The sequence below is a fragment of the Littorina saxatilis genome, linkage group LG17 (assembly GCF_037325665.1).
Source record: "Littorina saxatilis isolate snail1 linkage group LG17, US_GU_Lsax_2.0, whole genome shotgun sequence".
NCBI classification, from domain to species: Eukaryota; Metazoa; Mollusca; class Gastropoda; order Littorinimorpha; family Littorinidae; genus Littorina; species Littorina saxatilis.
This window is the reverse complement of record NC_090261.1, coordinates 23,853,994-23,879,653: the sequence shown is the minus strand read 5'-3', so window position 1 is coordinate 23,879,653 and position 25,660 is coordinate 23,853,994. Positions and strand designations below refer to the sequence as shown.

The 25,660-nt window shown below is 38.7% G+C and overlaps 1 protein-coding gene across 5 annotated transcripts in view; it reads right to left on the bottom strand.

Moving 5' to 3' along the window:
- Positions 1-452: 452 nt before the first annotated feature.
- The window catches only part of LOC138953970 (regulator of G-protein signaling 7-like), a 105,487-nt gene continuing 80,279 nt past the window's right edge, over positions 453-25,660 (bottom strand). The window contains exons 7-16 of one of the 5 annotated variants that reach the window (XM_070325996.1): positions 24,634-24,715; positions 23,390-23,470; positions 21,843-21,929; positions 21,101-21,162; positions 20,042-20,155; positions 19,510-19,641; positions 17,333-17,407; positions 16,460-16,574; positions 13,753-13,845; positions 453-6,448 (exon numbers count right to left, since the gene is read on the bottom strand). In XM_070325996.1, coding sequence (XP_070182097.1) covers positions 6,416-6,448; positions 13,753-13,845; positions 16,460-16,574; positions 17,333-17,407; positions 19,510-19,641; positions 20,042-20,155; positions 21,101-21,162; positions 21,843-21,929; positions 23,390-23,470; positions 24,634-24,715 — 874 coding nt within the window. In that variant the 3' untranslated portion in view covers positions 453-6,415. Of the gene's footprint in view, positions 6,449-10,247; positions 13,846-16,459; positions 16,575-17,332; positions 17,408-19,509; positions 19,642-20,041; positions 20,156-21,100; positions 21,163-21,842; positions 21,930-23,389; positions 23,471-24,633; positions 24,716-25,660 lie in introns of those variants that run through there. The other 4 variants (XM_070325997.1, XM_070325998.1, XM_070325994.1 and 1 more) reach the window with 4 other exon arrangements.

The window sequence follows — 25,660 nt, the reverse complement described above, 5'->3', positions numbered from 1 at the left end:
GATACTTAAAATTTCAAAACGATACCTTTAATGGTTCCAGAGTTACAATGATTTTAGTGTGTCTCTGGGTACAGGTGAACCCAGGAAGCACGGCAAAGGTTAATGAAGATTCATTAATAAATACCAGAGATACAGTTTTGACAATTGTTTCATGCCATACACTAACAGCATCGTTCATGGCCAGGACCTTGTAAAACAACCCCCTTTTACCCGAAAAGCTGAATATTTCTGTGTGTTGAGCATGGCGCAGTGAATTTGTCTGCCAAAAATGTTTCTACAGCAACACTCAGTCCTGATGTAAATTCTAAAAGGCAGGTTTCAATAACATTCCTGGATTTTTTGTTAAAGATTCTATACATTTTCTTGACTGTCCTGTCCTGAATTTTTAAAAAGTATATAAATGCATGCTGACACACAAACAAACACACACTCTCTCTCAGAAAGCAAGGTCAGCCAGCTAGAACTGCATTTATTCCAATTTCCACGTTGTTTTATCACCACCATGCATGAAGTTGAAATGCATGTTACGATGAAAAATGACAAGAACCAGCACAGGGTGAACCAGTATGTTCACAGTACTTTCATCATACATTGCCATTGGTACAAGAACATGAGACATATGTACAGTGCTAACCTGTACAGAAAAAGAAATGTAAAGAAAAAATGTAACAAACACTTCCCGCAAATCTCAATCATAACAATCATTTTCATGCAGGTGAAGTGTATGTACGAGGCTTTGAAAAGATCAGAAACTACATGTATCCCCAGAAAACACCTGTTTTGAGGAACAAAACCGAAATAGTTTTTTTTACCTGCATATTGATATCTAGCTTTGGTTGCAATACTGGTACAGTGTACTCATAACAAACAACTCGCTCAAAGAAACTTTTTTCTTCCACCTTTGTGAAATTCAGAAACTTTTATCACCGACATTGTTTTAATTTTGGTCTGGTGGTTCTTGACTAAAAGACCCTATCTGCAGTAAATGGGTGCATGAGGGATGATAAAACCACCTACCAACCTTTTAGAACCCTTGGATAGTCTGTCTTCTACCTTATGACAATTTGGACCTTTCTTATCTTGCAACACCCCTCCTGTTTGTTGGAAAACTTCCACATTGATGGAATTCTGGCTTCACGTTCGGCCTAAATGGCTTATCTATAAATAATAATACAGCTGTACAGTTTTCACAGGAATGACTCCAAAACTAAACTGCCACAAAAATGTCTCAAAATGTGTTATTTCTCCTTACTTTTTTTCTCTGTGACTACTTTTATCTGTCTTCAAAATCTATATTCTCCAATTGTTTTTGACATCTGAAAAATCAGATGAGGATACACAACAGAGAAAACAAACATGTCAGTGCTTGACACTCTCTTTTGAAGTTGAAAGTCTTGACATCTACAAGAACTGTGATAATAAGAATAGTGATGAAAAATAAATAATACATAAATTATATATCAGACAGTTGCTTCTGGGGAAATAAAAAAAAGTTTGAGAATCAAGTGGATCTAAGTCGCATCCACGACTGAAAGTCATCAGTGAGATCACCACTAAGCAATGCAGGTACTTCTCTAAAGAAATACAGACACAAGGAAGAAGGAACAAATATATAGCGTACTGTGTTTCCGCTTGTCAGCACTGTTCTTTATGTTGAAGAGGATCATGACACAAACGCTATCCTGGGCATGAATGCGAAATCATTCGTGTACCAATTTTCTAAAGAGATCGTGTACCAGATATTGCACTGTGTTACCCAAAAAATTCTAATTTTGCTCTTTGATGGATAAATGTGCTGATTATCACAAATTGTTCAAATATCATACATGTTGAAAACAAAACTGTACACATCCCAGTTATTCCACAGGTTCACAATAAATTATTGGATACTGTACATGAATTATGAATGAGCATGCATCTTCAATCTTTCTCACAAGCTTTAAAGCTTGAACACGAAGAAAGGACTCACACACAGCACATTCATTCTTGAAAGAAATAAAGAAAGAAACATTCTTTATACAATGTGTATGTTTTACAAACTGCAAGAGTCGACTAGCACAATTCACATTCACCTTCCCTTGCACGCTTGGCCAATGTAACACTGCCAACTAAAAATGTAATTTGCTTGAAATAAATTATCAACATAAAACACATGGAAATCACTACTACAACAACATTTGTTTTGCTTACTTGTCTGTGTAACCTACGTATATTGACTTTTTTGTTTCCTTGAACCAAACTAAACTAAAACTACATGCACATACAGCTATACATTGACTGAGCCACAGTGTCCTGCAGGAAAGAGAACATTCTTCTGAAGCTGATTTCAAAGTTAAATAGGGAATTATTCAACCCCCCCCCCCCTCCCCCCGGACAAAATCTCTAGCTAGTACAGATTCTCTTTTGGTTTTGAAATGAACATATTGTGCAAACACTTTTTGTACATGTATCATTATATTTCCACCTATGATGTACCAGGTGCCTCAAAAATGAATCCAACTAAATGAAACAGACGAAATATGACTTCAAATTATCCTCTTGTCCCTTAGACAGAAGCTGACTTCAACTTTGAACCCATTGTATATGAAAAACAAAGCAGGTCAGGCAATTTTAAAACAAGGCTTTTCTTGTGAACGTGAATAATAAAAGCAAAGAAGAAGAAAAGCCCAGAGAAAATGTGTTTAAAAATGTGGTAATTAGGAAGAGACAATGCAAGACAATAGAAACCATTTACCTTGCTCTACTGAAAACCATTTCATGCAATAAAAAAAAAGAAAATAAAAAAAAAGAAGAAAGGTAGATCAGCTCTGTTTGTGCGGAAAGACAAACTTTCAAAAGGCAGCATCACAAAACAAACTCATCCTCCGCTATTTACATGACTATACACTCACTCAAGCAAATTAGCAGCACCTCTAAATCACAGAGATCAACAGAAGCAGAGATATTGATTCTGGTAATACTTCCCCTCCCCCTGGCCCAATGGAAGTTTGAAGTTTTAGTTTACAGAATGAAATGATTTAACATTACTTTCATGTCCAAATTCAGACACCCTCACTTCAAATGTCAGTTTTATAAGATTGATGTAATTTCTTACCATTTTGCAACACCTTTGCAATCATATACACATTTTTTCTTTGTTTACAGTTATTTCTCATTCTTGGGAAAGCACAGTGAATTAAAGAGGACCTTAATAATGTCTTTAACTTCTCTTTCAAGAGTTTTGTAATTGAAACATTCCAAAAAGTTCATGAGTTCAGAGTTTGGATGCCTGTGCCTGATTTTCATCTCAACAGTCAAGAAAATGTATGACATATCTCTGCTTGGTGCAGCTGAAATCGGCTGGGTATTTCCTGGTCAGTCCATTAAGAACACAGTTGGTGACTAACTTAAATACAATCATGTATACTGGCACATAGACAGGTGTGCATGTTTGTCTGTTCCAGTCTGGAATATTTTACGCTAGCAAACAATGTAAGTGCTTTACAGAAAGAGCTCAAAACAACTGTGATTCGTTGCCATGGAAAAAAGCGCCTCCAAGTATTGTGTAACGGACGTTTAAAATATCAACAATTTAAAATAACATCAACCTTTCTTGGGTGTGACCAATCTCAATAAGTAAGTCAGTTAAATCCTAGAACCTGAACACCCTACGCTCTTAGGTTTCGCTCTTTCTGAAAGACGTACAAACAAAATGACCGACAAAATGCACAGATCTACTTGCTACAGCAAACATGTAATTACACTCATCGTCAAAAGCGAACACATGCAGGTGAAAATTCATATGTACACAGACACACATACTGATACACACCCACAAACATGAATTATGATGACATTCATACAGATTTAGAATGTTACAGACTAAAACAATTTTGGAAAAAAAGCTCACCCATAAATTGGCAATCATACTATCAAGAAATACCAAACAGCCTTCCACAATTGTGTATTGTTTTGTACAAGGTGAGAATGAAAATTTGCTGCTTGCGTGCTCCATTTCATGTATTGTTTTTGAATCAAGTGTATGACCCTTTCCTAATTCTTCTTTTGTGCAAAATGTGAGTAAAATGAGCAAGTGATTTTATTAGAATGTGTGTTTTTGTAAAATGTGTTTATCACAAAGAAAAACAGTTCCAGTCACGGTTAAAGGAGTCAAAATTACTCATAGCATGTATATCCAAGCATACTCCTTCGCCCTCTGTCACACACACACACACACACTCACAGGTAAAACAACACTTCAAGAACATGGCTTTTCATTCAAATCTCAGACAAACAAATGATTTACCAATGAATTGAGTGTGATGCAACTAGTTCAGCTTAGCTTGTACATGGTACATCAAACCCTCTCATGAAAGACAGCTTTCTGAACTCAGCTTTCAAAAGCCTTATAATTACTGACTAGTCATCATCTACAACAAACTTTATACAGACGTCTTTCGGCTTCAAAGTGGACACGATCATAATCCTTCAGTCTTGGGCTGTACGGCCAATTGGCTCATATTTTCTCGCTCACTTGCTCAGCAGTCTTCTGAGTGTGAAAACAAAAGCCCCAATACAAAACAAATAAAATTAACTTCTGCGAATAAGTTGTACATGTACACTTCATACCAAAAAGAGCCCAAGTTACGCAGTCAGTTATCAGTCTTGCAAAAAATCAAAAGCATTGCACAATGAAACATACATCGTCAACAAGACAAAAAACAGTTACTTGACCCGTGTGAATATAAGATTGAGGGAGTTCGTATGGGGGAGAGGGGTCGGGATATTCAGTCCCGTTTGATTGCAATCCAACTGGTGGCAAAAAATGACAAGCTGTCAAGTTTGAGTCCTTGTACAGACACAACAAAACCAGTCCTTGCGTCCACAACTGCAGCAAAATGGGATGCTTGCTCAGGGATCATTTCAAGTCGAAACTTCTCGATGCAGGAACAAAATCATAGACAACTCTTTTTTTAAATCCACATTTTGTCGAATCATCATGCTGCCACTTTGCTACAGTAGTTATCATACACAATGATGAAGTATTCCCTCATGTTAGGTAGTATGGCGCACAGGTAGGGTCTTATCACACTGAACACACTTAATCTCATCAAGCAATTCTTACAGCATAATAATTATGTGCACAATCCACTTCAAAATCCTTGTGTCTTCGTCCTTCAAGAACTTGAACAAATGAGCCCATTTTCCAGCACTCAAGATTCCAATCCACTTGTGGACAGAAAGTTTTTAGAAAATTCATAAATGGCATTAAGAACTCATCAGTCATGGCTTTTCTTTTAACAATTGTCAGTCCATTGTCCCAATGTAAGTTCTATGCAGCCAAGCTTGCACCGAGTAAGTGCGCAAAGAAAGTTTGTTCACAGATGATGGCTGAGACAAATCAGAACAAAGAGAGTCGACCATGAGGACAAGTACATGAGACTCTGTGGCGTGGTCAAGCTATCAGCAATGCGAGCAGTACCACACCAAGTATTTACACCCCAGCAGCCTCCTGTAGTATTTGTAGTCGGTATACCCGCGCATATCTGAGCATGTCTGCACTCTAATATGTGTAACTGCACACTAACGTTAGCTCACCTGCAGTTAAAAGGTGCAGATGTTACCGTCTCCGCTTCAAGCTCAATACATTATGACAGGTTTCACAATGGAGGAGCAAAAGATGAGTGTTTTGAAGAGTGTGGCTGGACTGAGCTATGGTATCACAAACAGGTTGCAGCTTATTTCTATCCTGTTACTCTGTTGTTGATGTTGTAACTGGTTTGCTGAATCTTGCGTAACTGAAGGAGGAGAAGGGGTATCTGTAGCTTCCAAAGCAACTGTTGTTGCTCTCATTTGTTCCTCCACTCATTATGTGCACACATGAAACGCAGGATGTGAAAAACTTTAGATGACAGCACCACTTCACATCCACTTTTTTTTAGGTCTGAGAATCACCTGTGCGTACATACTCCTTGCAGCAGCAGGAGTAGGAGCAGCAGCAGAAAACTTCACAGAGTTTAATCCACTTCTCGGGGCTTTGTGATGCCCTAACACATGCTCAATGCACACACATGCCCATACATTTTGCTTCGTCTTACAGATTTTCCAAACATGTGAAACAGCTCCTTACTCAGGTCATCCATTTTCATGTAGAGCAAACTCTGCACCGGAACACTTCCATGGTATTTCTGACAAGTTGTGCTGGTCTCTCATTTGCACAGCGGCTGGAACTGGTCCCGACAGCTCCTTTCACACAGTTGGCAGAGTATTCTGGAGTATTCGGTTCCAAGCGTCACAGCAGGGGTAGCTTACTTAAAGCTCACTTTTTTCACAAAATGATCCACCACTTCAAAACAGCCCTGTGATTTTTCTCGATCTGCTGCAGCGAATACAGATGATACAGAAACCCCTTCCTCAGAAGTGTGATTTGTCCGTGCTACACCTTTCTTATCTCCAGCCTCTTGCGACTCTGCAAAAATGGCAAAGAAGCATAAAGGGCAGATGTTAGTAGAGGCCGGCTTGGCGGCGATTTGGTGGAGAGAAGCGGTGAGACAAGATTCAAAGGAACAACCGCTGAGTCCGACACGTGGAAGCCAGCGAGAATGAACACCAAGCAACAATAGAAATAAACACAAGAGACTGACGAGTCACAGGAAGACGCCAAACTGCTTGCACCACTACACATCATCGGTCACTGATCAACAACCGCGTGCACATGCTTTACGATAAACATGAAAACGTCATGGTAGTATTAACACACCTCTAGCAGCCTTGGGCTGCTTCCATTGTCAAAGTTTCCAGTGTAACTGGTTGTTCCCACTTTCTTTTGGCCGCTTTTTCAATGTTTTTAGTGAACGCTACTAATAAAAGCACCATGAAATGAGAGAGGATTCTAACACCGCGACACAGAAGATGAACAAAAGAGGAACAGACGGTGAGTACAGATTAACTGCAAAACTGCTGGTGTCAGCCAGTCTTGAGTTCTGTGCATGCCACTCAAAGCCAAAGTTAAAAAAGATGTTTTAAAAACTTTGTACAATAAAGCTATATACACAGGCAGATATATATATATATACACAGCATAGAGAGACATATAACATTATATGCATGAATGATACAGATGGTACAGAGCACAGTCACTAGCAAAGCTTTCCACAGCAGTGGAGATAAAACAGAACACACACAAAGTTTCCGTGCAGTCTAGAGTAGAACCAAGAAGCGAAGAAGAGCGAGTGCGCTGGGGTTATGGCAGACAGCAGTGTGTTTAAGGTGCAGTAAAGTGCACAAGCCACTGAGCGTCACAAATCCAATCGCCGGGCAGCAAGGATTGCCAAAATCTTGGTGGGCTGAGCGCCGACCCAGTTTGTCAGTCTGTATGCTCTTGACGTGGCCCGTTTTACGTGTGTCAAACATCACGTACCACCGATGCTTAAACTTGGCAACTTTGGAATTATGGACCTCGTGAGCTGTGGAAAAGGGAAGAGCGGTGCTCAGAAATAAGCAGAGAAGGCGAGTACAAATGTGTGCTCAAAGAAAGCCAAATAATGAAGATTGTTAGATCAGTGACTGACACACATCTAACAACAATCAAAAGTGTGTAACAAAATGTCAAACAGAAACACGCATTAGATAAAAAAAAAAAAAAATTTGAAACAGTTTTGTTTTTTTAATGTTCATGTACATATTTACTAAACAATGAGGTACAAACATAAGAAAATTGTACAACCTCATGCAGAACTGAATACAGATAAAATATGTAAGAAACAGAAACTAAAAACATGAACAGTTCTTGATCAAGACCTGTTGAAGTGATGTCACAGTAGCGATAAGCTTTCATTCAATGTGTGATGTCACTTTGACAGGTCTCCATCTGAAGTATGCTCAAAACATAGGGTACGCTGCTAAAAACTAACAAAGAATGACAATTAGCTCCACCAATATTCTGCATAACTAACACCAAGGTCCATATCAACATCTTATTATTATTATTATTATTATTATGAACATTTGTGCGCCTAATCTAAATATAGCCCTAGGCGCTTATGCATGTGTTTCCTATTTGTTCTGACTGTAAACCTATAACTTCAAATGATTGATATAACCAAAACGTGTCAAAAATGCAAACTATTGAGATTTTGTAGTACTTCTACTCTACAATTGCAGCAAAATTAATCTAAAATGTTTTTTAAAAACTGAACAAGAAATGAGATATGGTATCAAGTCTCTTTCATCTTTCTTTTTTGCCCTCTCAAAGACATTTTGCAACATCACGTCTCATTCGAAACCTGAATTTCTGTTCTGTGGTGTTTTTATATACATTTCACTTAATTTGCTCATAAAACTTTTCACAAGTACATGTATATTTTTGGTTGGAATATCCCATGTTTTGCAAACCTGTTTAGAATGTTTAGTGTTTATTCTTACTAAATGTTTGTCAGGAAGCATACAGCTAAAGATTAGTGAAACACAACAAAACCAACAAGTCGCGTAAGGCGAAATTACTACATTTAGTCAAGCTGTGGAACTCACACAATGAAACTGAACGCACTGCATTTTTTCACAATGACCGTAGTCCGCCGCTAGTGCAAAAGGCAGTGAAAGTGATGAGCCTGTTCAGCGCGGTAGTCGTTTCGCTGTGCTGCATAGCACGCTTTACTGTACCTCTCTTCGTTTTAACTTTCTGAGCGTGTTTTTAATCCAAACATATCATATCTATATGTTTTTGGAATCATGAACCGACAAGGAATAAGATGAAATTGGTTTTAAAATGATTTCGGAAATTTAATTTTAATCATAATTTTTATATTTTTAATTTTCAGAGCTTGTTTTTAATCCGAATATAACATATTTATATGTTTTTGGAATCAGAACATGATGAAGAATAAAATAAAAGTAATTTTGGATCGTTTTATAAAAAAATAATTTTAATTACAATTTTCAGATTTTTAATGACCAAAGTCATTAATTAATTTTTAAGCCTCCATGCTGAAATGCAATACCGAAGTCGGGCCTTCGTCGAAGATTGCTTGGCCAAAATTTCAATCAATTTGATTGAAAAATGAAGGTGTGACAGTGCCGCCTCAACTTTTACAAAATGCCGGATATGATGTCATAAAACTAAAAGACATTTATCGAAAAAATGAAAAAAACGTCTGGGGATTTCATACCCAGGAACTCTCATGTAAAATGTCATAAAGATCGGTCCAGTAGTTTAGTCTGAATCGCTCTACACACACACACGCACAGACACAGACACAGAGACAGACACACACACACACATACACCACGACCCTCGTCTCGATTCCCCCTCTATGTTAAAACATTTAGTCAAAACTTGACTAAATGTAAAAACTAAACATCAACATATAACATCAGACACAGGCATTCATGAAAAGACAAAAGAAGATAATTCACAGCTTCTACAAAAAGCAAGCAAATAAAGCTTATATTTTTCTTGTGCTGAAAGTCAGTCTTGAGCTAGTTGTCTTCGCACGTCTGCTACTAGGTAATCATTGCTGTTGAGTTACTTCCCCTGCATTATATCTAGCTGTCTTTCTGTTGGTTGTAGTTGGTTTGTACAGTGGCTTGTTTTTGGTTTGTTGAAGTGTCTTAAAAATGTGAAAAAGTGCTACTGAATATATTGAAACTAATTACTATGCCAATAGATTTTGTTAATAGTTAAACAAAATTATTTTTATTTTTTAAAAGCCCAGTTGTGAATCTATCTATCTATCTCTCAGTTGTGAATCTAATTCTATCTATACGTGCTTTTCAACCTCTGTGTGTGTGTGTGTGTGTGTGTGTGATAATTTTCCAGTAAAATGTTGTTAACTACAAATGATGGGACTCATTCAAATATATTAACAAGATGTGGTGTATGTGTGTGTGTGTATGTGTGTGTGTGTGTGTGTGTGTGTGTGTGTGTGTGTGTGTGTGTAAACTACTGGACCGATCTTTATGAAATTTGACATGAGAGTTCCTGGGAATGATATCCCCGGACGTTTTTTTCATTTTTCGATAAATACATTTAATGACATCATATCTGTTTTTTTGTAAAAATTGAGGCGGCACTGTCACACCCTCATTTTTCAATCAAATTGATTGAAATTTTGGCAAAGCAATCTTCGACGAAGGCCGGTATTGCATTTCAGCTTGGTGGCTTTAAAACTAATGAATGAGTTTGGTCATTAAAAATTGGAAACTTGTAATTAAAATAATTTTTTTAATTAAATGATCCAAAAACAATTTCATCTTATTTTTCATCATTTTCTGATTCAAAAAACATATACATATGTTATATTTGGATTATTAACAAGCTCTGAAAAGTAAAAATATGAAAATTATGATTATAATTCAGTTTCCGAAATCGATTTAAAAACAATTTCATCGTATTCCTTGTTGGTCCCAGATTCCCAAAACATATAGATATATGTTTGGATTAAAAAGAAACTCAGTAAGCTAAAAAGAATAGACATACAGAAAAGCGTGTTATCCTGCTCAGCGCGACCACTACCGCACTAATCTGGCTTGTCGATTTCACTGCCTTTGCCACAAGCGGTGGACTGACGAAACTACGAGTATGCGGTCTTGGTGAAAAAAGCAGTGCGTTCAGTTTCATTCTGTGAGTTCCACAGCTTGACTAGATGTTGTTATTTCGCCTTACGCGACTTGTTTTCTTTTTTACATAACTTTTTCAAAATATTTTCATAGGACAAACATCAGATCCCTCACAATATCCTTTTCCGTGAGATAGACCAAATGGAAATCAGTCAAAGTCAAAAATGTCAAAACAGAGATCACAGAATTTATATCAGAATCTTCAAAAAGTACTTCATAAAAGGATGTAAAATATTGCACAACTGATATTTCTGCAAAATATAAAACTATTCTTTTGTTTGTTGGCAATAACATTACTGACACACACAAAATGAAAGTTAACTTTTTAACAATGCTGTTAAACAAAAACATACAATGCAACATAGAAAACCTAACTATGAAATGAACAAGTCAACTCCAAACTGAAAGTCCAACAGCAAATGACAAATAACTAGGACTGCATGATTCATCAAAAGAAAAAAATTAAACGGATAACAGAGACACAGAACACATCTCAATGTAACAAACTGAAAAGCCTTTACCAGAAAATCATATTGTTGTTTCTGTTCCCTGCTACATGACACAATAATACAATTCCAGTGAGACTTTAGATTTCTTTTTTTCTCTACCTTTTCTTCAACTATGCATTTGCAATGATGCATCCAATGATTCAATGTGCCTCACAAATAAGTATATTGCAACAGGTTGAGCATATATATACTGACATTCTTGGAAAATCAAAGACAATGATCCAACAATCACATATAACAACATTTTGTGCTTAATTTGATTCTTCTGGCACATTTTGTTTTGGTTTGCTTTTTTAAATGTAAACAGAACTCGGAGTCTCTTTCCCAGATACAGTTCAACAGTTTAGCAGATGCATTTGATTCATAAACACCAAAGACTTAAGCACCGCCAAGAACTTACATGGAACAGTAAGACTCCACTAATAAACTTATCAATACATTTAAAAAAAAAATGTGGTACTTCTGTTAATCTTAAAAGTAAGAAGAATTTTTTTTTTTAAACTCGAAACTGCATTACAATTTAAAAGGATTTTTTTTCTGATTCAGTGTCAGCAGATACTTTCTTCTTGTCTGATCAGCAGGGATTGATATGTTACTTTTAATTTCCTTGGTCTGAAACCATCCACATCAAAGCATGGGGATGAAAAAAAAGGATTAAGAATTAAAAGAAAAAGTTTAAAATAAAAGACCAACAGCAAGCACACAAAAAACAACCACCACCAACAACAAGCACACACACAAAAAACAACCACCACCAACAACAAGCACACACACAACAAACTCCCAGCAGCTTCAGTGGCATGGGGGTGTAGGGCTAAGAGGGGTCAAAAGAAAGCAATTTGCTTTGTTAGGCACGGTAATCTTTTACCTCTGAAATAAATAATAAATACATTATATATCTTCCTTCTTTACTACTTGACACAGCCAGTTCTTCACACATTTTCTTCGGTGAAGTTTTCGCTTTTCATCAAGCTCACTGAAATGTATAAGCTGCACACATTTTGATTTCTCTTTTTAGGTTTACTGTTATTTTTCCCGATCAAGCAGCCTCCGTTTTGTTTTCTGCTCGGTTTTTCAAAATTAGTGATTGTTACAGAAGAATGAACCTCTGAAACAACTTACTCACAAAAGTTTTGAATCACAAATGCCAAAATTGCTTTCCTTTCTTTTGTCCGTATGTACAGACTGGTTTCAATCAACACAAACTGAACTTGCACATCAAATCATGCAGCTGAAACACTTTCTTTTCATACCTAAACTCTTGAGTTTAGTTCAGTTTCCACACAGCCAACAGCATATATGCACACAGCCGCCGCGACTGTCCCTTCGTCTATTCTTCCGAAAAATATGTGTGGAGGACCTACTGGTGCTCATGCCCACATTTGAGACAGCATTTTTGAGTGGGATTGAGATGGCCAAGAAAGTGGGGCTCAGGCTCATACTGCTTGCCTGTCTGGTTAGCTTTCCTGGTAAGCTTGTCCAACCTAGCGAGTCCCCGTCCAGTAACTATTCAAACGACACCAAAGTGGATCTCATTTTTCCTCAACAAATAGGTTTTATTTGCGTTAAATTTGAAGAAAAAAAAGGTAATATGCTAATCATTAAATAATGTTTTTCTGCCATAAAGATTAAAGTATGGCTTCCGATGAAATCACATCAGACTTGCAAGGTGAGTGAATTATGCTTAGTTTGTATTGTTACAAGAAGCTTTTCAAATAATAATGGCTAAATGAACATGAAATAACTAAATAATCACCCATTTTCGCAAAATATCACAGTTTCAAAAATACAGTCAATATTGCACAAATTAGAAGAGACAACATCAAAAGTAACAGGGATCATCACAAAAACTACACTCAAAACCAAAGACGAATAAAAACAACTGCTGTGTTTCATAAATCCGCAATATTTTCTTACATTTCATATGTAAAGGCATTTTCTGTTGTCTTTTTCTCTCTTTGTGTCACTTATTTATCCTTGTGCAGGATTAAGTGTAATCCATCAAATAATCCAAGCAAGGGATTTCATTTTGTTTTATGAAACACAGCTGACAGCAGCACATTACAGAAACATAAACTGTTTTTCTCTTGCTAGACGTGCAAAACCAGCTACACACACAGAAGGAGAGGAACAATTTCTGTTTGACATGATTTGTGTGAAATTATAAAAAATAGTGCAAACACATTCATTATTTAAAAACACTCATTTTCTAAATAATCTTCTTGTTGAGATAGAAGTACAACAAATAGGCAGAAATGCAAACACAGTTGGTAAATGCAAAAGCATCCCCCCTCCCCTCCACCTGTGTCGCCTTAAGCTGAAGCCAGCCAATCAAGCGCTGCTGCTTGACAGCAAATTCATAGCACTGATCAAGTCATTCAAGTTAAATCTTTTGAAGTTAATGGCACCTGTTTTTCTCTTCAACTTCAGAAAAAGTAAGGGGTTTGGTAGAGTCGGGCGACAAAGTTTCTCAGAGAGAACAACAATGTAAATTGTTTTCTATTTAAAACAATGTTATTTAATAACAAAGCTTTAAAAGCAAGGCTTGGAAAGAGCCAACGGTAGAAATGAACAGACAGACAGACAGAGAAATTCATCAATGTTTAAAAATGGCCCAGTCGCTATGGATGCCAGGAAGATGCCTCACTTTTTTCCGCGTGCCGCTGAGATACTCCTTGTACTGGTCTGAGCGAAGGTACCGACTGTAGCTATCACTCTTCATCAGCTTGAATATATGGTCCTGCAAGACACAAAGCATTCACTTAGGGGTGCTGAAATTCACTGCATCGGATCTGTTTTACCCATACGCACAAATGGATGCTGGAACAGTGCTCGGGCTGGAGTGTTTTACAAAGAGGTATAACTTAAAGCCACGAAAAATAAATCCTACAAAAAGTGGTCTTTTGCTTCAAGTTCAAGTAACCAGTCCAACTAAGGTGTAATAATACAGTGACAACTTTGGTTTGTTGGGGAAAAAACTGAACAATGCAATAATGGTATAACTAACTGGTTGATAATTCCTTTTCTGGTAGTTTTACATAACTGATATATACTCATAGGAAAAAGTTAGGGACCACTTACGCAAACAAACACAGCTTCCAAACCACCCAACAAAATTGAATCAAATTTGTAACATGTTTAATTCATTATCTCTGCAATCCTTTTCCAAAATATGGTGACATTTCATTCACGCATTACGTGTCAACATGCTCTGAAACAATATGGGGGTCGAAAACAAAATTTGCAAGTTCCGAACAGTTCAGTAATGGGTGTGTCCGCCGCGTTTTGCGATGCCTTCAACAGTCCTGTTCCGCATCGAGTTTACCAGCTTCCTGCAGAAGGCCTGAGGAATGGCCTGCCATTCGATTTGCAGGAACTGAAGCAGTTGCTGCAGGTTCCTTGGGGGTGGGTGGTTGTTCCTCACTCGCCTGTCCAGCTCATCCCACAGGTGCTCGATGGCCCTCACCCTGACGCCTCCACACGCGAGCCCGACCGTCATGATGGTGCAGATTAAAGCAGGACTCATCGCTGAACAGCACATCGGCCCATTGCTGGCGTGTCCACCTGGGATGGTTGTGACAGAACGCCAAACGAGCCTGGCGATGAGCTGCTGTCAATCGTGGCCGTACAAGCTGGACGAAGTGATCGCAGGCCAACTTCGTGCAGGCGTTTGCGGATGGTTTTCGTGCTGACGTTGGTGTTTGTTGCCACCCTCAGCTGGCCCCTGAGGATGTTTGCAGTGGTGCCTCGCTGCAGCAGAGTCTTCTGATGAAGCGATCTTCACGCTGTGTTGTCTTCTTAGGCCGTCCTGACCTGGGCCTCTCCAGAACGCTGTTGGTGGCCTGGGACTTCTGATGCAGCCTGACCACGACAGAATGGGACACTCTAAGTCGTCTGCCCACTTCTCGTTTGCTTACGCCGTCTTGCGGCCATGCGATGGCCCGGGCTTTGTTGATGGTGGTCACCTTTTGTCTGGGAGGCATAGTGAGAAGATGGTGGCTAGCGGAAAATCGCGGGGCTATAAAGCCTAACTGGTGACAACAGTTCACTCTCAACACATCCTCCCTGCACGTGCATAACGAATTTTTCATCTTTCCCGCCCAGGCTTGCCCACGCGCCAGCGTAAAAATGGTCCACTTTTTGCAGTTTGGCAGTTTCTGTCTCGTGCCCTAGCCAGGCCTCCGTGGATCCCGAGCAAGTTTTCTGCTAACACAGCATTGTACTCACCCACTGGTGTCCCCCCGCGGGTTAGGGGGAAGAATTTATCCGATGCTCCCCAGCATGTCGTAAGAGGCGACTAACGGATTCTGTTTCTCCTTTTACCCTTGTTAAGTGTTTCTTGTATAGAATATAGTCAATTTTTGTAAAGATTTTAGTCAAGCAGTATGTAAGAAATGTTAAGTCCTTTGTACTGGAAACTTGCATTCTCCCAGTAAGGTAATACATTATACTACGTTGCAAGCCCCTGGAGCAAATTTTTGATTAGTGCTTTTGTGAACAAGAAACAATTGACAAGTGGCTCTATCCCATCTCCCCCCTTTCCCCGTCGCGATATAACCTTCGTGGTTGAAAACGACGTTAAACACCAAATAAAGAAAAGAAAGAACCCAGTGGTGTGTACGGCCTGACAACCATTTGGTTTTATAAGCTTAGGAACAAGGAGTTTGGCACAGATGAAGTCGGCTGTTTTTTTCAAGGGCGGTCCTTAACTTTTGCCGTTCAGTATACATGAATAATGGAAGCTTTCACTCAAAACAAACACTGAGGATGTGATACATAAAACCTTTTTATGGGGCTGGGGAGAGGGATGGGGGGACCAAGGCTGTACATCCCTTCTTCCTGATCATCACTTATTTAAACCTTTATCTTGACACATACTTCTTCAGTGTAGGAATAAAAACGTACAAGCCTTCGAGTGTTCTGTGGTCTCAAACTCGTGTCATCTGAATACGTTGTTCTTTTTCAATGGTTTAACTGTCAGTCTGCCAGCTACTAGTTTGGAAGCCCCCTGTTTAAGACCCCCACAATTTAAGACTTCCCCCTTTTAAGACTTAACATTTTTCGGATGTTCTGTTCATAGCCTCTGTAAATGAACCTCCTTTTTAAGACCTGATTTACTCAAATTTTTTGGAAGTCTGAATGAAAGAGTGTGACATGAAGTTCTTGTACATCATTGCAAAGAGTGTGAATGACGTTTTTTTTTAGTTTAGATGTCAAGCGCTTAGAGCAAGCCTTTTTAACGAAAGTTTTTGATTTAGCGCTATATAAATGTTCTTATTATTAAGTCTTATTAAAAAGGGGGGGGGGGGGGGGGGGGGGGGGAGGTGGGTTCGTTGCAGTTAGTTCCACAGTACCTGTGCCTCTTCAAAGCAGAAACGTGTGGGATTGTTCTCCATTCTCCTCCTGACCAGCTCCATGATCTGACAATCCACGTTCACTGGGTTGTGCGCTCCGGGAGCAAGAAACTCTCTGTCAGACACAGGACATGTGACAGTCACTCACCGCTTGATCAATCTCTACTTTCAAAGACAACTCTGAGTGTGTGTGTGTGTGTGTGTGTGTGTGTGTGTGTGTGTGTGTGTGTGTGTGTTGTGTGTGTGTGTGTGTGTGTGTGTGTGTGTCTGTGTCTGTGTGTGTGTGTGTGTGTGTGTTTTGCTATTGTACATCGCTATGCGCTCTGGCGAGAAGGGGTTGATTAATAAGTGTTCATTCTTATTATTATCATTCTAACAAACTGTAATTCACCAAACAGCAAACAATCTCCTGACAAAGCCCTGTGTGAAGTTCATTGTCTCACAATTTTCATTCTTTTTTCAGTGTGTGATGTAACATTTCCCAAGGGCTTTTTTCTAGATAGCAAAACAGTGTCACTTATTAATGCAGGGTATAAGCTGGGCATTTGACAGCTGATATCACTTTGACCCAATTTTGATTTTGAAAATGACCCTGGCCCAATATGTACACGAGAATGGTTGCATTTTGCTTAGTTATGTAAATGTATCCGTCATCACAAGATCTTTTCCATAAAATTTGATTTTAATTCTACGGTCTGTGTTAAATTGTTAAAAAAAAAGACGTTATCATTTTGTCTCTCTCACTCTGTCTTCCAAATGTTTGTATGTGATTTCTATTATCATGTTCATCTCTGACTCTGTGAAGTGTAAAGAGGGTGTGTGATTCAAAAAGTTTATCTCAAACCTTGTAAGTCCACCATGCAATATACTCACGAGAATATTTCGTGAACTTTTTTGTTGACCTCTCTCATCGGCAACCCCTTCAGCTCTTGACATGCTAGCCAGAATCTGTGTAACAAAACAAAAGATAAATAAGACGTGTTACAAAAACATCAATGTTTGAAGAAAACATGTCCACATTGTCAATGTAATTTGTAATAATGTAATAATCTCTCTCTCTCTCTCTCTCTCTCTCTCTCTCTCTCTCTCTCCCTGTATCTGATTGTCCTCTGTGTCTCTATGTGTGTGTCTCTATGTGTGTGTGTGTGTGTGTGTGTGTTGTGTGTGTGAGATTTCCGTACCACTGTTGCTAAAGTTATCGTTGTTGTTGTTGTTGTCATTTGTTTAAATATCATGCATTTAGAATATCGTCCGCCACATTACTCGTTTGTTTCTAAGAGCACATTTATAAGTTTATCTTGTTCTGCTCCCCTTATTATAACTTTCAATTACGGCTTTGTATTTATGCAAATGAATAAAAAAACTGTTTAAAAAAAAAAAAAGTAATATATATCCTGTTTTTCTTTCTCTGTGTTGTTGCTAAGTCAACGATTTTATTGTGAACTTGAATTTAAATAATTTACGCGGAAGCAAAACATGTTGGAAATTATTACCCAATAATGAAAGAGTAGTATAGTCATGATTCATACTTCAGCACTATACTCTGAAAAATAGAGTCAACAGACACCAAAGACACAGAAACAAACGCCTCCTCCACTCGAGTACCTGTATATAAATCAGAAATAAATCAACGCTCAAAAGAATAAATAAACTTGGATACTTGTATAATTGAACAATGATGACGACCTTACCTGGGTAAGTGAAGTCTAATCAGATATTTTTTTCCGACCACAATCTAGAGAGGAAAAGGATCTCGCTCTCACATGATCTAAATCCATTTCAACTTGTGAAAAATAAAACCAACCCACCGCCACCTCCCTCACACTAAACTGGTAAGATTGAAACTGTACACGTGTAGATAAAACAGCAACAACAAAAACATACTGCTTGAAAAGTAGTTCTAATGCAGTGTTTCGGTCTTTTGTCCTTTACACATACATTTTTTTATTTAATAATAATGAAAATAATAAGGGTACCGTACTTTCCGGGTGACAAGGCGCTTCGTTATCTAAGACGCACCCCCTTCTTTTAAAAAAAAATTGTAATCCAGTCACCCATTGGACGCAGGGGGCCGATAGGGCGCACCAAAATTGAAAAAGTATAGAATGAAAATAAGCCGGCGAGATCAAAGCCAGGTCCATTGTTTATAGACACGACCTTCTTCCCAGGGGTCAATGACCCAGTTTTTGCCATGAGAGGTGGTTCACGTCATATCTGAGAGAGGAAACACTTCCTGCTTCGGGGTCAGTGACCGGTCAGTGACCGAGTTTAACAGAGTCGAACTCTGTGTGTGCGGCGAGATCAAAGACATTGTGATAGCTGGGTGGCCTTGTTTATAGACACGACCTTCTTCCCAGGGGTCAATGACCCAGTTTTTGCCATGAGAGGTGGTTCCCCTGTCATATCTGAGAGAGGAAATACTTCCTGCACCGGGTCAGTGACCGGTCAGTGACCGAGTTTAACAGAGTGGAAATAATTATGTGTGCTCTGTGTGTGCGGCCAGATCAAAGGCAGGCATTGTGATAGCTGGGTGGCTTGAGAGCTCAAGAAACTTGGCCAGGGCAGTACCTAGTAGCTGAAACATGCATTATCACAAGTTGTTTGACTGGTACTCAGGCGGTCTCTTTGATTTTTTTCGTATTTCATACACGGATTAGACGCTTCGTTATACAAGACGCAGGGGTCGAACTCGAGGAAAAAAGTCGCGCCTTATGACCCGGAAAGTACGGTATTTATATGGCGCAAATCCTAACTTAGTTCTAACCGCCTGATTTGACGCATTGTTCTGATCCCAGGCCGGACAAATGTTCAATAGCTTTGAGATGTTTTTTGACACGTTTGGTTTGCGGCCAGGACATTTTGACCAATACATATTTTGAATCCAGGTCTCACAGTCACTCATTTGAAATCCAGGTAAATCTGGGAACAACACTTCTAATGAGAACTGGCCTTACACTATGTCCCTCAGTACACCCGTGACACAGGCTCAGCAGTGATAATGGCTGTGGAAAGAACATGTGAATACTGCCCTACAGCAGTCAGCTGCTTACTTGAGGTTCTCCCCGCTGAACTCCTTGTCCAGGAACTTGGTGAACTGGTCTCGGCCAGCCGGGTCCCGCAGCAGTTCTTCTATGGAGAATCCCCATCGCTTCACCCGCCTCTGGGGGATCTCGCGGGCACTCCTGATGGCACAAAGTGATACAGTGAATATGTGATAGTTATTGTTAAAACAAACCAGAGTGGATAAACCAAAATTGTAAAAAAAAAAAAATTGTGTCAAACCCACAACTACACCATGTTTGGGGAAAGGGGTAGTGTGGGTATCTTTTTTTCCCTCCCTTTTTTCTCCCCCTTCTTTTTGTGTGTGTTTTGTCTTCTTTTGAAACCTAATCTGAGGAAGTTAACTTGGCTGCTAACATCTTTTCAGGAGCAACTGAAGACGTTTTCAAGTGAACCCATGCAATCAATTTTGTATACCCGAGTAGTCATATGATTTAGCTTTATGCTTGCATATATGAGAGTGAATGTTATATGCATAGCTAGAAGGGAGAATTCAAGGCGAAGACCCAGTGTAGTGCTCACAGTGTGCGCTCTTGGTCCCAAGATTCTGTGCTGTCAGCGATCCAGGGGTTGGAAGGGTCTGGACTTGTGATAAAGGCATCGTATTCTGCATATTGCTGGAAGTAGGCTATAAAGCTGCAACACACAAAACTTCGTGTTAAACATGAACACATTGCGAAGAACATCCGAGAGAATTGTTGCTATGTGGGGTTCAATAATGAAATCCCACTGTGGAAAAAATAACTTTTACAATAACAAAAGAAAAAGAAAATCTACCCAAGATTTTCAGGTAAGTGAAGACCTTTAGGTTAAAACATTTGATGTATGTCGAGCTAACAGTTACGGTGAGTACAGTTTTCACCGTTTCTGACAAGATTTCATCAAATAAATTAATCCATGGAAGACTACACCTGTATGTAATTTTTGTTTTTGTTTTTACACAAGATTTCAGTGAATAATTCAATGCCATCGATCAAAAGACTTGTAAATCAATTTCTTTATTCCCCCCAAGATTGCAGTGAATAATGCAATACCATAAAAAGAAACACCTGAAAATTGTAGTTTTTGTTCTAACACAAAATTCCAGTGAATCATTCACTGTCATGAAAGAAATGACTTGTAAATCATTTTTCTTTTTCTTCTGAAATGCTTGGCAAAATAGCAACAGGATCTTTTTCTTGCCGGAGCAAGATGAAAGCAATTTATTAACAGGGTGTTCATGAAGATGAACCGACTACCACAGAGTTCCTTCCCTTCTGTCTTGTCCCCATGCACACACATCTCTGGCATTTTCACTGTTACATTTATCACACAGTTTTGTCCAAATCCTGGAGTGTTTCTGTTGTCCAAAAAAAAAGATATATACATCAGCGCAAGGGCACTAGTAAGATTCCATTGATCATGTTTTTCGAAAGTGTCAAGTGAGCATGTGTGTACATGCATGTACATTTCTGCATCTGCTAAGGCAAACAAACAGTGCTATTTATTCTTCCTAATTAATGGAAAACGCCAAACCCCCCAAAACATTAATTATTTAATGCCAGACCCTGCACAATAAATCCCTATACATCAAAAACAAACCTTTCTGTGACTTTGGATATTTTCACCCGCCTCTTTTCAATCTTTCTTTTTAATGCATCAATCTGAAACAAAATCCAAAACCACAGATGAGACAAAATGGAAAAAGCACAAAAATCTCAGCAATATGCAAACCTTTGTATTCTCTTGGAGACCGACATCTTGAAACGATCCCACATTTTGTCAGTGCATTAGTTATGTTTAAAAGTATGAATGTTTCAGCAAAGGTACCACATCACGCAGGAAAACTACCATAGAGCTCTCATTCATCATATCTTGTTCAGATAAAAAAAAAATGTAAGGTACAATAATGAAAGATATCTTTACTAATCTCTGCCATAACATCATTACCTGTCCAGCTTTAATCTTTCGTCTGCAAGGACTCTTATGATTTATCACTAAATTAAGGCTGATCAATACAAACAACATCGAGGGGCTGTGCTTCTCAAACAGGACCAAGCTGTTGCTATCACAGGAAAAAATGGATAAATATTGAAATCCTAGTTGTGCCAAGTAACTGCACATCAATGTGAAATCGGGGCCATCTATGTTTGTTTACAAAATCTTGGAAGGATTATATACAACTTTTTTTACTCATGAGATCAGTATCTGTAGGTTGCACGTCTCACTTCAAGACTGCACATTTGCACTCACAAAATTCCCTTTAATATCCAAATATGCATTTGAATTTACAACCGAAAGAAGAGACGATGTACTCTCATTTCTTTTTGGTCTGAACACTTACATCATGTCTTATAGAGTCTGTGGGATTGTGAAGGTCTGCCTCTGATACACTGGGACTTATTCTTCCGCCTGGAACAGCGTAGTTGGGCTGCAAACACAACAACAAACTTATGAAAATATCTGCAAGGCAAACAATTGATGAAAATATCTGCACAAGAAGTGAGAAATTCACTTCATTATTTATACAGGGCTCCACTTTTTGTTTTCAACTCACGTCAAGAGTTACAAAGCGCCAAACTGCCAAAAGGCTGATCTAAAATTCAAAATATGCTGTTAGTGTAACTGTAAGCTATCTTATCAATGAAAGGCACCTTATTCAGTATTTGGTGCCATACGAGTCAGACATTTCATTCAGAGACAGATAACAATTGAAACATTAATCAAACACGGTCAATATATTGAGTATTTGTGACCTTAATCCCATGGTCAGATGGGAAATAATTGACACACTACATCACAGTTGATGTGTAATTTGTATTCTGCATATTTCCAGCAAAACATATCATATTCAACTACACTACAACATTATTTATTTATAATCACAATACAAATACAATACAAAAGTATTTTCTGACCTACAGAACTACTACTTAATTAATACTGAAATAGTACAATGTGACAAATATGACAGAATAGCTGAAAGCTACAATTACTGTAAATTTTGTGCAAACAAACAATGCACCAATTAGTGTGTTATAACAAAAGAGAACACACTATCCAAGATGTACTATTCAGCTGAGCATGTTTAGTCCAAATTTCACACTGTATTTATTCTGTGTCAGTTTCACACAATTGTCCGTCACACACACAAGCTGCATATTCAGATGAACATACATGTCTTCTTCTTCGTTCATTGGCTGAAACTCCCACAATTTTTACATGTACGAGTGACTGTTTTTACCCTGTCATTTAGGCAGCCATACATCAAGGGATGCATGCTTGGTATTTTTGTGTTTTTATAATCCACCGAACTGACATGGATAAAAAGAGGATCTTTTTTGTGCACACTTGGTCTTGGGATATTGTGTACACAAGAAGGGGGATAAGGCATTAGAAGGCCTGCACATGTTGACCTGGGAGATCGGAAAAATCTGCATCCTTAACCCACCATGCGCGGCCGGGATTCGAACCCATGACCTTCCACTTGGGGAATTGGGAGGCCGGCGTCTTATCCACTTGGCCATTGCGCCCGTTGAACATACATGCTGTTTGCTTTACAACTTCAATGGAAACTGCATGGTCTAATACTCCACACATTCTCACTTCGAGTCAGCAAACGGTGCAACACCAACTTGCACATGTATACCATGTTCATGCACGGCACCGGTTTTAAAGTTATTTACATTCCGTCATTGGTTCTGTTGCAGGAAAAAAATTGCACAAGCAAACAACAGTATCTTCGACAAGTAAAACCAACATTATTTCGCTTGTTACATGCTGTAGTAGATTAGAATGGGGAAAATATAAAGCACAAACTTTCTTGCCAAGACACAACTCACACACTTTCACTTGTTAGCAGTATTAGAGGTCAAAAAGGGTGCAACTTACGCTCACCCTGGTCATCTTCGAGTGCCTGTTCATTCGACATGCTTTCTTGATGTCCACTTCTGTCGTATTTACACAGCCAGGCTGCAAAATACAAGCATCACAAAAGGTCACATTGAATAAAACTGACACAAACACTGATTGACCAGTACAATGACTGCAATAACCATAACCTGCCAAAGCCTCAAGAGTAGCAATTTAGAATTGTTTTGGAATTTTCAGCGAAGCAAATGGTGTTTGAGAGTAGAATTTTCTAAAATGTATTCCCACATCCGCATTTATGCCTTCTTGTCAATAGACATTTTTAATAAAGTTTCAGGAGAATGCAGGAACATAAAATGCCCTTTAGAGAGTATCTGCAGGTCCACTTTTCAGTATAGACGATGTATTATGACCCATTTTGTGACAGCCACACGGAGTGGAAGGCAGAAATCAGTACCAGGACTCGCAAAGAGAGGGAACTGTTGCATGCTTGTCATTATTTGTGCTTAGCAACCCTTAGCTTGGCGTAGCAAATTGCTCTTAAAACGTAGCATGCTATGCCGAAAGCGTAGCAGTTGGCAGCTCGGAATAACCACTTCCATACAATAACTGTTATAATCACTCACTGACAAACACTGCTATTCACCCTCGGCCACTGAAATTCTTAGCTCAGTGGATGCCACAAAGCTGGTCATCAATTCCAGGGGCTGAGCCCCACTAAAACTGCTATTTCAAAAGGCAGTATGTACGTCTGCTCAACCGATCAGCTTTTTTTACAGCTACTGTACTACCTGAGAAACGAAGCAATGAGGATTAAACCATAACGATCACCTTTTTTTATCTTTTTTTTTATCACCCTTTTTGTACATAGTTTTTTTAAGTACATAGTCTTTTCAGTCTTCTTGGAAGCAATTAGCAAACAGCTTCAAACAAAGAAACAGCAAAATTGATGTCATAGTGGAATTTTGGCGTAGCTCGATTCTTGGCGATTTTGATGTTTTCGAGCTTTAGATTAAGTGAATCATTCTCCATGAAAAATATTCTCCAAAATACAATTGGCAAGGCATAATTTCTGAAAAACTGTCTTAATTCCATGACGATGTCAAAATGTCTCCCGAAATACTTTGCAACCATGTGTGCTGTCTTTGATCTTGAATTCTCTTTTCATTTTTCGCATGGTCAAAAATATGTTTGCAAAACATTGGGTCAAAAAGTTCACCAATTTCGGGATACATATTATTTGTCCTGATCTACACTGTACTTACCACAGGCCGATGTACATCCCAAAATGCTCGTTCTTGACTGTCTAGCACCTTTCGTTCCAATTTGTCGCGCTTTTTGTCCACTCTGATGGACAGAAAAACAATTACATGTACATTGGTTCAGAAATAATCGAGAAATTCAAACAACTTCTGCAATATATTCAAAGTTTATATCTTTTTAACTCACATCTGTCATGGCCAGCAATGGGTCCTCCTGCACCAACATGTCATATTTTGTATGGCACAGGAATAAACAGTAACAGCTATTGTGTTTTCAGCGTAGCAATAGGGTCCGATATTTAGACGAGACAAGTATAATGCGACGAGTCGAAGACGAGTCGCATTATACTTGTTCGAGTCTAAATATCGGACCCTATTGCTACGCTGAAAACATAATAGCGATTATATAGCTGTTATGACCTTGATTTGTTGTTCCAAACTTACAAAATGACAGTTTTTGCGTCGATGCGTTGATCTCAGGTTTTGATAGCAGACAAACTTCTTACGCGCATCATGTTCGCGCAGACATGCACACCGCTACACGCTTTCTGACTTTGGAAGAAAAACTGACTCCAAGTGCATTCGATTTCACAACACAGTTGTTGAAACAGCTTTTTAAGTTGTCAGTGTATGCTGTTGTCGATAGAAACATCGCCGCGTGGTACAGATGTGTAAACCGGAACCATGCGTCGGCCATTTTTCTCAATATGCTTTTGGATATTGAGAAAAATGGCCGACTTCGGCAGCAATATGCTTTGATGATCGGGAGAGACCATCCAATCACAGCCCCCGAATTCCCCCACGTGTTCATCAGAATAGCTATATTAACGGATAAGGGAAAAAGGATGATGGAATATTTTTGCTCAAAATAATACGTTTAGTGTAGACACCACAACAAACTATAATCTGTTGCTCACACAAGCGTCTCTCATGAGAGCAATTGCCTCTTAATGAGAAAATCAGGTCAAATCCAGAAATAAACTTGACTTTGTACTGAATCTTATCATGTGTAAAATGTAACTGTAAGATA